General features: G+C 48.5%; 5 protein-coding genes across 5 annotated transcripts; 2 read left to right on the top strand and 3 right to left on the bottom strand.

Moving 5' to 3' along the window:
- Window positions 1-1,024: 1,024 nt before the first annotated feature.
- BKA55DRAFT_598542 (general substrate transporter) lies at window positions 1,025-2,863 on the top strand (the record flags this gene model as incomplete). Its single annotated transcript, XM_046196254.1, has 4 exons — window positions 1,025-1,269; window positions 1,346-2,373; window positions 2,435-2,687; window positions 2,746-2,863. 4 exons carry the CDS (start codon window positions 1,025-1,027, stop codon window positions 2,861-2,863), a joined length of 1,644 nt encoding a protein of 547 aa, XP_046043352.1.
- A 902-nt stretch (window positions 2,864-3,765) lies between these two features.
- On the bottom strand, window positions 3,766-5,114 carry BKA55DRAFT_598541 (uncharacterized protein; the record flags this gene model as incomplete). Its single annotated transcript, XM_046196253.1, has 2 exons — window positions 3,766-4,974; window positions 5,031-5,114. The coding sequence occupies 2 exons, from the start codon at window positions 5,112-5,114 to the stop codon at window positions 3,766-3,768; spliced, it is 1,293 nt and encodes a 430-aa protein (XP_046043351.1).
- Window positions 5,115-5,759: 645 nt separating this feature from the next.
- BKA55DRAFT_524891 (glycosyl hydrolase) lies at window positions 5,760-7,446 on the bottom strand (the record flags this gene model as incomplete). The annotated part of the gene is made up of 3 exons (XM_046188743.1): window positions 5,760-6,854; window positions 6,910-7,097; window positions 7,140-7,446. The coding sequence occupies 3 exons, from the start codon at window positions 7,444-7,446 to the stop codon at window positions 5,760-5,762; spliced, it is 1,590 nt and encodes a 529-aa protein (XP_046043350.1).
- Window positions 7,447-9,791: 2,345 nt separating this feature from the next.
- On the bottom strand, window positions 9,792-10,291 carry BKA55DRAFT_696140 (uncharacterized protein; the record flags this gene model as incomplete). Its single annotated transcript, XM_046200234.1, has 5 exons — window positions 9,792-9,844; window positions 9,895-9,916; window positions 9,976-10,035; window positions 10,089-10,115; window positions 10,169-10,291. The coding sequence occupies 5 exons, from the start codon at window positions 10,289-10,291 to the stop codon at window positions 9,792-9,794; spliced, it is 285 nt and encodes a 94-aa protein (XP_046043349.1).
- Window positions 10,292-11,260: 969 nt separating this feature from the next.
- BKA55DRAFT_196670 (uncharacterized protein) lies at window positions 11,261-12,040 on the top strand. The gene is made up of 2 exons (XM_046185096.1): window positions 11,261-11,746; window positions 11,811-12,040. Exons 1-2 carry the CDS (start codon window positions 11,386-11,388, stop codon window positions 11,900-11,902), a joined length of 453 nt encoding a protein of 150 aa, XP_046043348.1. The 5' UTR covers window positions 11,261-11,385; the 3' UTR covers window positions 11,903-12,040.
- The last annotated feature ends 1,872 nt before the right edge of the window (window positions 12,041-13,912 follow it).

The raw sequence follows: 13,912 nt of genomic DNA, 5'->3' as shown, positions 1-13,912 counted from the left end.
TAATTGGTGGCAAGATTCACGCCGCCCTTACTCTGAGCATGGCTGAAGCGTGGCGAATCATGCGAAATTGGCCGTCCGGGCAATGCCGAGTGAAGGTATCTCAGACACGACGCGAAAGTCTGGTCCGATCAGATGAGGTCTGGAACACCCTTGCCAGAAGTTTGCAATTTTCTTGTCAAGGCACTCATGTTGACAGACCTGGGTCTGGGTCATGGCGAAAGAATGAGAGACAGCATTAAGGAGCGGTGGTTGGTTGGGTGGTAGTGGTACAGACGCGGTTCTAGACTATCGAAAACTTGCTGTCCATGTGCACTGCTAGGCTGCCGTCTAGACTCATCTACTGCTCTCCAGGAGACAGCATGAGTTCGGCATTTCGTGGCATCAGATACCGAGAATTGAGGGTGACTAGCAGTAAAGCGAAGCGAAGCAAACAAAGCAAAGCAAGGCGAAAGGCATCGACGTGAACAAGCCACAAGCCACAAGCGATAATGAACGGTCCACGCCGGGGAAATCTCTCGCGGTTTAGGGAACGCCACTACACACAGACCCATCACATTTAGCCGGTTGGGGGGGGCAAGTGTAACCGCCTGTAGGGTTCTGTCTGTCAGAGCCTTGTTGGGCAAGGGGGGTTAAGCATATCCGTTGGTACCGAGTAATGTACAAGGTGACCCAGGGCATAGGCCTGCCTTCTGCTTCTGCACTACCCCATATCCCCTCTTTCAATCCAAGCGCTAACCCGCATCACCCCATACCCCATACCCCAGCTTAGTATCCGTACTGTACCACCCCGCTCGTCAACCATTATGGCGAATTCCCAGAACCTTAATCCATCACCTCTAGAGCAGCCGCACACTCGGACCATGCATGGGCTTCTCCTGATGATTTAAAGACCCACGCTGCTCTCTGGTAAATCTCTTATTGCTTCAGAGTCCAAGCAAGCTCACGCTTTAGCATCAAAGAGCTCAAGCATCCTTTTCTTTTCTTTTTGTTGCACTCAATCGCCCCCATACTGCCCATCGTCATTATGGCTTTGATGTCAAGTGCTGAGAAAGACGTCAGCAGATCCGGCGACGCTGTCGAGCATCATGAAGTTGCTGCAGAGACTCTCCAGGCCCCCAAGGAGCTTACTTCGGAGGCTGCTGCCAGGGGACAAGGTATCTCTGGATATGAAGAGTTGACGCCTTGGGAAATTGTCAAAAAGTTCAAAATGAACGGCGTCATTTGTTTCGCCGTGACTCTGAGTGCAGCTACGGATGGCTACCAGATCGGGTATGTATTCCATATCTTTCCTACCTTTGCTCGTCTTGGTGCGTTTTGAAACGGCCGCTAATGCTAGACTCGCCAGACTCATCGGAAACATTATCGCAAATTCGGGTTTCGTCCAGCAGTTTGGTACTCAGCACACCGAAGACGGCGTTGTCCTGGCGTCCTCTATTCTGAGTGCCTGGAACTCCATCGGATCCGTCGGTCAAATCATTGGAATGGTAACCTTGCCTTTCCTCTCCGACAGGTTTGGTAGGAAAGCAGCTATGTACTGGTACTGGCTTCTTCTCGCCATCAGCGTTGCGCTCGAGTGCGCTGCCAAAGAATGGAGGCTCTGGTTGGTTGCAAAGCTCTTTGGAGGTATTGGTGTTGGCTGTCTGCAGTCAACAATCCCGACCTACGTTTCCGAGGTGGCACCTCCCCGTGTACGAGGTGCCTTTCTCATGTGCTACAGCCTTTGGTGGCTCATCGGACAGTTCTTCGCGCCAGTTGCTCTCCAAGTCATGCATGCCCAAGACCCAACCGATTATCTCACTCCCGTCTACACCCAGTGGTCTCAGATTGGCCTAATGCTCATCATCTACCTCCTGCTGCCTGAGTCCCCCGCTTGGTGTGTTGCTCGAGGTAAGATCGATCGGGCCGCAAAGTCACTTCGGCTGTTGTACCGTGGCGTGGAAGGCTTCGATGTGGACCATCATATTAGCCTTATCCAGATTAACCTTGACCATGAACGCGCCATCGCCCGAGAGCAGAAGCAGGAGAAGTGGTATGCCATCGTCAAGGGGCGCGACGGCCTTCGAACACTCATCTCCTGCTGGACTCTTATGACACAGCAGTTTATCGGTCTCGGGATCTTCTTCGGATATGCTACCTACTTCTTCCAGCAGGCCGGACTCAAGGACCCCTTCAAAATCACCTGCATCACATCTGGTATCAACATCTTCTTTAGCGTTCTAGTCATCTATGTGTCGGATATCTTTGGTCGCCGATGGCTCGCTTGTTATGGAACCACTATTTGCTGGATCTGCTGTGTGGTTGTCGGTATCCTTGGAGTCGTGCCCGAGACCAATGCAACCAACTATGTCTTTGTTCTCTTCGCTTGTATTTGGAGTGAGTTTTCTGGCAATCTCCGAAGATTTGATGTCATTGTATATTAACTTTTACCTTTTAGATATCGGTCTGGTGGCTAACGGAGCTACCGGTTGGGGGTTCATTGGCGAGATTTCTTCCCAGAGACTCCGACCTTACACAGCTGGCTTTGCTGCTGCTTCCACCTGCGTTATGGGAGTTGTTTTCGGTGTCCTGATTCCCTATATGATCAACGCCCACCAGTGGAACTGGGGCCTCAAGACCAGTTGGTTCTTCGCCGGTCTAGGTGCACCATTTACCTTGGCCATGTGGTTCCTGATCCCCGAGACATCTGGGTATGTTAAATTGACACTACTTCTAATAAGAATGAATCTCATACTGAACTTACACTAGTCGAACTGCTGCGGAACTCGACGAGCTTTTTGAGCGAAAGATCAAGCCGTACAGGTTCCACAAGACCCTAACTACCACTCAGCGCATTGTTCAGGTTAACAAAGCCGAAGAGGCGTAAGCCAGTGAGCATACTCGAATAAAGCTGATGGAGAATTTTTAGCGTTTCGGTCTGTCGCCACGCTAAACTTCTTATTCAGAAGTTACTCCATCTCCTTCCTGCTGTCTTATCTTTATGGCCTTCTCTGATGGGTTAGCGTGCTTCCGCTGTGGCTGGGTCGTACTCTGAGAAACCTCTTATGTAGGAACGGCTGAGAGTTTGCTTCCGCTGTGTCATTTTTTGTAATATTCGTCAGAGCGGCCTAGCGGAATTTCCGTAACTTGCTATCTACAAGAACTCTCAGTGGAAGTCGGAATACAATATGTTGGGATTATTGGCTAGTTTATCTGCTAAATTTCTGCTTGTCTGTGCCTGTCTTCCAGCTCCAAGTAGACCAGGCGTCCGACGAGTTCCACTCTCGTGGTGTGCTTCAATAAAATGACACAAGATATTAGCCTTGCCAATGACTGACGGCAATTCCCATACGGCTCGGTGTGTACTATCTGTAGCCGCATTTCGCTTGATATTTTGACTTTCCTCGGCCTATGAGGAGAATACAAGTCTTTAACCATGACCTGGAAGATAAGACACTATGTATCCTCCTTCTCAAATGATGTCAGGAATTGGCAAGACCCGCTTTTAGAAACCCCAACAAGACCTTACCAAACATGGCTCGATCACTTCCAGACCTTGCTTATCCGTCTCCCCTTTCTGGGTTCTTTCCACCACCTTTCGTTGACACATGTGACTTTCATCTCCTAAATTCCACGTACGCATACATTATTGCTCTTTCTTTCTTACAGACTGCTCGTTGGAGAATAGCGGCTACATGGAAGAACTTTAACTTCATCGGTCTAATATTTTCGGTGTGCGCAGTGCTTAGGGATGTCCCTTCACTGAGAAATTGAGTGTACTCGACCAGGTCATATTGATCTCACTGCTTCGGCAGGCCATTGCAAGAAGTCAATATAGTCGTCTGTTATATACATCTCGGATGCCCGGAGAATGTGTTCCGCCCAGCCATGCAGGAACCACTCTCTTTTCATGGTTTTAATCAGAGGGGCATAATAGGCTAGTAGCAGCAATGCGATGGCTTTCTTTCTCTGTAGACGCTCTATAAAAGCATCTTCCATCATGTAAACCCATATAAGGACGGCTTTGTGGCGCAATGGCGTTTTGACACATCCCTCCCTATCACCAAACGTACCTTCGTAGATGGCAGTAAGCATCTGTAGGGAGCGTACGTAGACAGTATCGCTCGGCGTTTCAGTTGAGACAACCAAGTCGTGTAGTCTTGCAAGAGGGTCAGTCCAATCAACCCGTACGAAGCCCTGGCAGACACAGGTCGGGCGAGGGTCCTCAGGTGGTGGGTTACGCCTACCAAGAGGCTCTGTAAGTCCGGAGAACAGGACACTTTCGTCGTAAAGCTCTCGTATAAGCCGTGCACCATGTGCTAGTGGATGCCATTTGTGGGATGATTTATCCCCTGCAGAACATACAAAGAGATCGTCAGGGCCACTGGGTCCTGCGGCAAATGAACAAAAGCACACGAGTATCGTTGATACGTAGAGGCTGCCACAAGTCGATGCGTCAATAATGGACAAGGCTTCATTTGCCTGGGTGAGACCGACAGAAAAGTGATGTCTGGCGAGGGCGGCGTGGCGTGCCTTGCTGGGCTCTGGTTCTGGCGCTAGAAATGCCAGGTGATATGCCGCGAGAGAGAGACAGAGATGAAGCAGATAGGGATGCGAGATGGCGAGTAGCGTTGCATTTCTCGACCAGAACTGGACGATTGGGTGGTTAGGATCATCGGAGCCGCCTAGATTTGGCCCCGTGCGAGTGATAAACTGATGCAGCAACTCAGCTTGAGTGATGTTAAGTTCAGCATCTGAAGGAAGCAATCCCTGGCTAGGCTCCGACTGAACGGGTGTCTCTGACGCAAGGCCTTGGGTAGTCCAGTCCTTACGCGGCCGGCCTCGCTTACGTCTCGCTGGGGCGACGGGTGTGGGTTCCGTGTCAGCTTGAGGTACAGCTATCGGTGGCAATGCGGCTATGTTTTGCCGAATGTTCTGATAATGACAATCCAAGCGAAACCTGTTGCAGTTGGCACACTTGGGCTGAGCCTCGTCACACTGGATGTCTGATGGTGAGCGTTGCTATACATGCATGTATGGACCAAGTGACCAACCTTGACCTTGCGCTGCTTGCAGTTGAGGCAACCATTTTTGGACTTCTGGTGAGGCTTTTTCTTGAGCCGTTGGCTTGGCAACATTGTGGGAACTGGCGCAATTAGTGTCAAATTGCGTCCCAGATGCGATGTATCTACTATGGAGTAACCGAAAACTGTCCAGTCGGCGCAAGGGAATATTTGTTGATTTTTCGCATCCGCGGTCAAGCAAGGTAGTTATAGCTTCCCTGTCAACTTCTCTTCGGCCTTAAAGTCCAGGCACATAATCTTGTTCCCGGTGTTACGCTTGGTAGCTTTGGGAATGGTCAAAACTGCGGAGTATGATTATGAATGGTGCAGTCCAATCGGTGACTTCTCGTTTATGTACCTTGTTACCATGTGGATGCGCTATGCGGAGACTCAATTTTTCAGCTGCGTACACTAATCCGAATCGAGCAAATCCATCCTGGAGTACAGTACAGGAACAGATACTCGATCCCTGATCCTCCCTCCACACACACATGACATATGCGGGGTACGCCTGGGGACCTGAACAGGCTGATTGGAGCCTCAGGAGTGCATGTTCACTTTACTCCATCATCAATTTCTAGAAATCTCATCCCAATTTGCATGCCTTCTTCGCTTACATTCCAAATTCAACTCTCAAGAAATGGATCTGATACAGAGGGTGGCTATTTGGAAACACGGGAAAACGTAATAATTGAAATTGACTATCTACTGCTATCCGATTTAATCACTGGATGACTGAATGTCGCAGCTTTCTACCAACAGCTGGCCTCCAAGACTAATGGTCGCCCAGTTGAACACTGCGAACCGGTACCCGACATACCCTAGAGCGTCAGTGGACACGGCGAAAGCTGGTCCAAGCTGTGAAAAGTTCTGCCCGTCAATACTGTATTCAAATGTGGTGAACCTCGTCTCCTTCTCGTACCCGTCAGAAAAGGCGGGCGAAACGTCTGCTTTAATCCGTAGCCACACCCGGTCGCCGGCGATGCTTGTTTCTGCCTTGATAGTCCCTTCAGACTTTGCTGTCCAATCAAGAGCAACGGGATGCCCATTCATCCAGCCAACGGGAATATTGATTGGGGCATGAACCATGTCTTCGACATAGACAAGTCGCGAGGCGCCGGTGTCTTTATGAATACCGATGTATGCGCTGTTGGTGCGGAATATAGATACACCAGCTCTATCACCATCTTTCAATCGTGAAAAGTCAAGATAAAAGGTTGCAGTGCTCTTGGGCCCGATTGTGCGGTGGGTGAGGGTGTTGGTTGCTAGGTGAAGGTTGTTTGTGATTGTCCCTGTCGATAGTATCAAGCGGCCCTCTTGGAAGCTCCATTTCGAATTGTCGGGGTTATGATTCCATTCCCAGCAAGGTTCTAGAGCGTCACCATCGAAGTAGTGCGTCTTGAAACACGAATTCTGAGGTTTTCGGCAACCTGTGCCAATTGGCAATGGATATTCAGTGCGCCATACGCCTAGAGGAACTGAATGATCAACCTCGACCTTGGGCCAACCTTCGTCATCGAAAGTGACTGGGGCAAGCACAGGAGCTCGTCCTGCGGGGAAGCCATCCATGAAAGCCATGTAATACCATTTTCCGTCCGGGGTGTCGATCAAGGCTCCTTGGTGAGGACTTCCTGCACCTGGGATTGGAGAAAGGACGTTACCAATAACGCACCGGCACTCGTAAGGTCCTAGAGGTCCCAAGGTAGATTTAAGAACGTACTGGCCGCCGTATGGGCGCGTTAACCAGATGTAGTATGCTCCTCTAATATTGTACATTCGAGCACCTTCAAGGTATTCATCCGAACTGTAAACAACCTAAACAAGACTGTTAGAATTTACTATTACTAGTCGTCGGGGACCGGTTTCTTACTCTATTATCAACCTCTTTGAGCCCATCAGCACTAAGTGTGGCAACGGAAATAGTCTTTGTACCATACGCCAGATAGAGAGTATCGTCCTCATCAATGAGCAGTCCAAGATCATAATAGAATTTGTCGACTGGGGGCAGTGGCGTCCAGGTATCTTTAGGGTCTTTGGCCGTGTAGATATACGTCCTTTCTGTACCTTGTATAGGCCCGTACCAATAAAACAACCCATTACTTTTGCGATATCTGAGGGTTGATGCCCAGATGCCTTTCCCGTAGGCGCCACCATGTTGACCGTCAAGGTAGAATCTCTCGCCAAATGAAAGCTCTGGAACTGAATGTCCGATATATTCCCAGTCGGCGAGATTAGAGGACTGTAGGATGGGAGCTCCTGGTGAGAACGCAAAAGAAGATACACTCATGTAGTAGACCTCCCCAACACGGATGACCTCCGGATCCGGTAAATCTTCCCATTTCACTGGGTTTGAGACGATAGCAACAGCTTTGGTATTGTTTGTAGACTGACCTTTTGTGCTCAACATTGTGATAAAAGAGAGTTGGGAGAAATTTTGATGGGACGAGCTTCAACGAAATGTACTTGGGGATATCCATCTATATACTTTATTGGACTGACTGGAATTGATTGATCGCAAGCCTCGGGTGAAAAGAGAGCGAGGATGGTGGGGAACGAGAGGCTAATTTGGCTAAAATGCACGCTGTTTTGCACGCAGAACTTCTCCCCAGTTCAGAGGTGTAACTTACTGTTATGCACGAGCCAAAATCGGTATTAGGCTATTTCCAAGCTTGATCTTTATCGGTGCGCAATGAGCTCGAAAGGCTTTTCCCCACTTGAGCAGAACGTCAAAGGATCCCAAAATTACAATAGCAAGAAAAAGAATCGTAAAACATACGCAATACCAATCTTTTCTACCCAACGTGTAGGTGCGAAGATGAAGGCGGTGCTAAAAGTATTCCTAACAACCGTCACACCAGCTAATGTATCACCTATGACCTATTATATGTCATGCCATAAGAATCAATAGGAAGTATAAGGAGTAGTTACATCTTCATATGAGTGAATCAAGTACGTCAGGACAACGCTGTTGATGGGAGCTACGCCCATGGTGTATGAGACAATACCCAGAGTGACTAGAGGCCATGCCAACTCGTTATTAAGCCCAACACCCGTTAAAACGGTGCTAGCAGGGGCCAGTGGAACAAATAGATAGAAGCACCATAACCGGACTTCGGGTTCATAAACGCCCTTGTTACGACGGGATAGGAAGATAACCAACCAGTCACTCAAGCGTCCTCCAATAACGCATCCGATGGTAACTCCAATGATCTTGGTAAGCTCATCAGGCCCACCTAGGCTGAGTTGAAATCATAGGGCCGTTTCTTCATGTATGTCGCTATAGTAGTCGATATGACGTCGTTCAGCGCTACTAGGATGCCATACACAAAAGCTGCGTATGCCACAGCAGGAATTGTTACAAGTAGTATAAAAGAGTGATACATGTGGCGGAAGTAAGAAGCCACATTTTGGTTGGAGGAAATTCCTAATGTCTGTTGGAAAATCCAGGAATCCCCCTTCCCTTTAGGATGCAGACTAATAGTCTGAAAGTCCTAGAATTAGGGTTTAAAATCCTAGATGAAATCATCTAGAGATATAAGCCCGACAAGAACTCCCATCTCAATAATTAATAATTAAAGTTTCATAACAATATTTTTTTAGTTAGCACTACTACGTAATATAAATAATACTTCTTACCCATGACCAACCCAGCATAATGATAATCCAGGTCCGTCAGTCGATCGAGATGGAGAACTTGACTGTCCATGATATTGATGACAGCGATCGGAACTTAATAGTAGGCCGAAGGTTTTCAGCACAAAAGTGCCCGGCATAAGAGGGCAATATCTATCGGATATACTATATATATTAGGGAATGGAAAGAACAATGGTTACTAATCTGGATATAGAGATACATAGCAATCTACTATTATTATCATTGCTCAATGTCAGTAGAGGGTCTCACGTAGCTGGTGAAGTCCAACGGAACAAGGTCCAGTACCACTAATAGTGGCCCATTAGAAATAAAAGCATGGTTGTGTTGTGACAATAGCCAAAGTGGTGCCCGGGAGTCAGTCCAGATCCAATGTCTCCGCCACGGCCATAGCATGCACGGTGCCGGGAAGGCCCTGGTAGTTGGCGTTGTGGAAATCTAATGGTATCCTTAGCGCAAACCTTGTGAGGGCAAACCATGCATTTGGAGGATGGGATTGAAGGGTGAGGGGAAATGTCCCCTGACCGCATCTAGTAGTTGCGGCTTTTTCGAATTTGGCTCAATTTCAAGGGCAATGAATCTCAGATTTATTCCTTATCAGCCAACTTTGCAAGCTCAATCCTGACAGAGCAGCAATCTCGTAACGCAGGACTCTCCCCAATATTTAGCCTCGGATTAGATAGTAGGTAACGTTCCAAGTCGTCAGCGCGTTGCGTTGGACCTTAAGTAAAGGTTGCATGGAAGCCTCGGATACACCATGGGCTGGTAGGCACTGGGTGGTTGATTGTTGGAGTGCTGGCGCGTATGAAGGACGGCAACCAAATTACCCTATATTAACCAGTCAGTAAAATTGGACTATTGAATCGGCAGAACATACGATTGAACTGGCCTGTTATGTATATATTCGATTATGATTGAGTTCAATTGACGTTAAGATCCACTCCGTTCAATACATTAAGCTACGCCTAGTGGTTTCCCCCTTTGCCGCTGGCCTTCCACTGCCATGTTATTATGTTGGACGTAGGCCTCCTAACCACTGTCTCGCGTCGATGTGTGTTGATATTACGATCGAATGAATAAGTTTGGAGAACCTCGTTCCGCTATCTGTCCCTCACATCCTCGTTCGAGACTCTGGGCATCAGCTCCTTGTACACTGGAATTACGGTTAGTATCACGCGTTAGAGAACACATTCTCACAGCTACTCACGCATTCGACATAGCAATTCTGTAAATAGATCAGCAAGGTCTCATAACACATTCAATACTCGATTTAATCATGCTCACATTATACCAATTGGCCTCAATCCAGCCATCACATTCCTCAGTGTTTCGACAAGTTTGGCCCTATCAAGCCGTTAATAATCCAAAGCCTCAAGAGGACGACGTATGAGACTTACGTTACCGCATGCCCCTAGATTGCAATACTATTTCCATGGTTAGTCTGTAGTAACACGTTATGCTCTCTTTTTGAACTTACGTCCGTATTTGGACGACAATTTTGTCCAGGAGCAACAACTCCTCCATCAGGACGACAAGCATTCTGTCTGCGGCACTGTGCCTTGACCGAAAGAGCAAATAAAAAAAGCGCGAGACCCTTCATTTCCTCGATTGGATGGCTTTGAGACTAGGAGGGTGCAAAATGTTGTTCTAGGTTAGCTAGGTAGGTCTAAACACTACTGTACAACAGAACAGCAGAATAACAGAGGACTTTATAACTTTCCCCACCCCTGCTAGACTCACTTAGTAATCGAGAGGAGGCTTCTAATAGGTCCTCTAGCATAATGTAATAAAACTTTGTGTTGTACGCACGGTTTAACCAGCGACCCCGGGCTAGCTAGCGTGTCCCCTCTAACATCCCTACACCACTATCCCAGTGCCTATGTGGCCCCTCTTCACCAGTGTAAGCTTTTCGCTGCTGGAAATAGAAATATCCGTTGCACTAGCTACCCATGTGACCCATTCCGGTAAACCTTATATAGCCGGCGTTGCCGACTTGCCATAAAGATGGAAAAGCTATTTAGACCCTCTTGTACTCTAATCTTATCCCTTTGAGTGCCACAGCCCTTCAGAGGGGTCACGACAGGGGTATAGGACCAATCAAAATAAATGAAACTAACGGTACTTCTCCCCGCATACTAATTTGTATGATGGTAAAAGTCCCAGCAGTTTTGATTGTTACAAAGAGCTACCTCACAGACTTGGCAGCCGTACCAGGTCTGCCTACCCGAGCCTCCTCGGTGCCGGCTTTGTGTATTACCTGTTATCGGCTGCAAAACGAAGCTATTTTCAACCTTCCTCTTTTTAAAGCAAGGTTGGAAATCGATCGACTGATCGACTTGATCGATTCGATTTCGATTTCGATCAATCGATCCAGCTGGTCAATCGATATCGATCGATTAATTAGAAACCCTAGTCGATCGATATCGTATCGATCAAACCTCTAATCGATCTATACGATCGCCGATTGCCAACTTATACCTAAAGTGTCCCGCGTAGCTTGCCAACCAGCCGGCGTCATACGCGACAAATCCGCCTCCCGACGCGTCCACCCCGGCAAGCCGTCAGGGGCCCGACCAGCCTTAACCTTACGCGACGCGTACTAGCCAGGATATAACCAACGAAAATGAGCGGTTTGAATCCTTCGTCTTCCAATCTAACCTCCTTTACACTATTTGTCAGGCTGCTCCCGCCACCATGGACTCGTTTGATGAGGGCATAGAGACGGCTTCTACTACGCCGCCACCCTCCGAGCCGTCGACTATTTCAGCCTCGATGACATATGCAACCATAAAATTGCCGGACTACGATGTTTGGACGGCTGATAAATTCAGGCGATTCCCTGGGTTTACGATAGGCCACGACCCTTCTCGAGAGCGGACATGGTGGTGGCATTTCGGATACAGAATGAAGGATAATAGGCCACGGACTCGCAAGATAGTATGGGTCTGCGAGAGATGCTTCCTCCGGAACAAGACCGAGGACCACGGATTATGTATTCATTGCTTCGACAGGCGGAGGTATTGTCCGACATCTGAGAAAGGAGCACAACATCGTGGTTTGTGTTATCCCTCCCCATCCCGTGCCCATGTCATTGGACGAAATGGCTGCTAACATATCAGCCACCCTCACAACACGCAAGACCCGTGTCCGGAAGTGGAGGTACAGATCGGAACATACTCGATATGCTTCGCGCCGATCCAACGAATCCTAGTGATCAGACCCTTTTCGGCAATCTGCATATGCTATTCGACCCGAAAATGAATCAACTACTCCTGCTCGACTGGCTTACGTACCATAACCTTCCCTTCAATCTCGAACTCGGAGCGCTTCAGGCGGCTGCTTCTCTATAACAACCCATCTCTCCAGGAAGGGCAGATACCAACTGGCAAGACGCTTGTGACTCTACTCATGGACGAGTACAGTCGCGCTCTTGGCCCAGTTCGCGAGCTGCTTCGAAGAGCGAGAAGTATGATTCATTTTACGTTTGATGGCTGGACTTCCCGACAAAACACATCGTTTCTTGGTATCAACGCCCACTTTATCGACCAGGATTGGAAACAGTGGAAGATCCTTTTGGCTTTGCCAGCCCTCAAAAAGCGTCATACGGGAACAGCGCTTGCAGACGAAGTTGCGGACACAATCTATTCGTTCGATGTGCAAGACAAGTAAGTCTTTCGAGTAGTGCTTATTGCTTGAGGTGATAAACTGACGCTGTTAACTGCTGTTAGGCTTCAGACTCGGTTATTGTACGCTTGATAACGCTGCGAACAACGGCACGGCGATGGAAGCACTTGCCGCAGAGTTCGATTTCGACAGCAATGAGCGTCGCATTCGCTGTGCCCCTCATTTTCTGGACCTGACCACCAAGGCTATGATGTACGGTAGTAAACGAGATGATTTCAACGAATTGCTTCTTCACTGGGGTGACAAGGACTTTATGAGCGAAGAGGATGAACAGCGCCAGCTGTCCGATGCAATGAATGGGTTGGCGACGGATGATGACTTTCGTGTGCCGAGCGTAGACGAAAACCCGGAACTCGAGATAATCCCAGAGGAGGATCAAGACGAGTGCCCGGTCCCCGGGATTATCAACGCAGAGCAGGTGGATACCATGCAGTACCCACCTGCCGTACGTACCCACCTACCGTACAGCAAAAAAAAAATCCCCCCATACAAAATGCTATTTTTCAACCATATGTTGAAAATTTACCAAAAATAAAACCCGTGAAATGATTTTCGAATTTCGTTTTAGAATGAAATGGATTTTAATATTTTCGCGGTATTTTGACTTCACGCCCTGCGCGTGTGCGTACCACACCTAATTCTTCCTCCTCCGAATTTGAACTCTCAACTTCTTCCATCCCTCCCACCTCGATCACATCCTCAACAGCATCCGCCTCTTCAATTGCTTCGTTTGCCTCGGAAATAGTCTCACCAGTTACCAGAGCTTCTGCCAATGTCATGAATCTTTTGTTGGGATTCGGTATCGCCTTCCTCTTCTTGCCTCTGCTCAACCGGCCAACTTCCTCCTCCAGACTGGCTATTCTGGTGCTCAGAGAGGCGATCTTTGACTCTTGAGCTTCAAAGCCTTTCGATATCACAGAATAGCGCCTTCTTGTTGACGGGCTCTTGTTCTTCCCCATATCTCGGATGTGGCGGCTGGTCTTTGGCGTATTATCAGAGTCGACTTGCCCGTCTCGGTGGCCGTCCGACCCGGGCGTCGCTTCCTTCTTGTCCGGCTGAATCTCAGGATGTATGAGCGCTTTCCGCCGTGAAATCGGCCAGTTTCCAGTCACTCTCCAGCCTGAGAGTATATTTTTCTTCGTCATACCCACTTCCCTGGCCTTGGCATAGGCCTTGATGAAGTTGACCTTGTCTACCGGCGCAGAATCGGTCAGGCTGGCGAGTTTCTGCAGTTCTTTTCGGTAGGCAGCCTTGGATACATTGAAGACGCCATTATCCAGCGGCTGCAGCCCATGAGAGCAGTGTGCAGGCAGGTAACAGCAATATACGTTGTTCAAAAAGCACGTAGCCATCCACTCATCCTGGATTTTCAGTCAGCGCCGTCAGCGGCATTTCCGATCTAGAACAGGTAGATACTCACAGATACATGGCTTCCATGGCCATCTAATATGATGAGCCTTGCCTCAGACTCATCCGCCGGTTGCGTTTGAGGCAGATAGACCTCCTTGAGCCACTCGACTGCGATATGGTTGTCCGT

Source organism: Fusarium redolens (assembly GCF_020744475.1).
Source record: "Fusarium redolens strain MPI-CAGE-AT-0023 chromosome Unknown BKA55scaffold_21, whole genome shotgun sequence".
Classification (NCBI taxonomy): Eukaryota; Fungi; Ascomycota; class Sordariomycetes; order Hypocreales; family Nectriaceae; genus Fusarium; species Fusarium redolens.
This window is presented reverse-complemented; position numbering and strand designations above follow the sequence as displayed.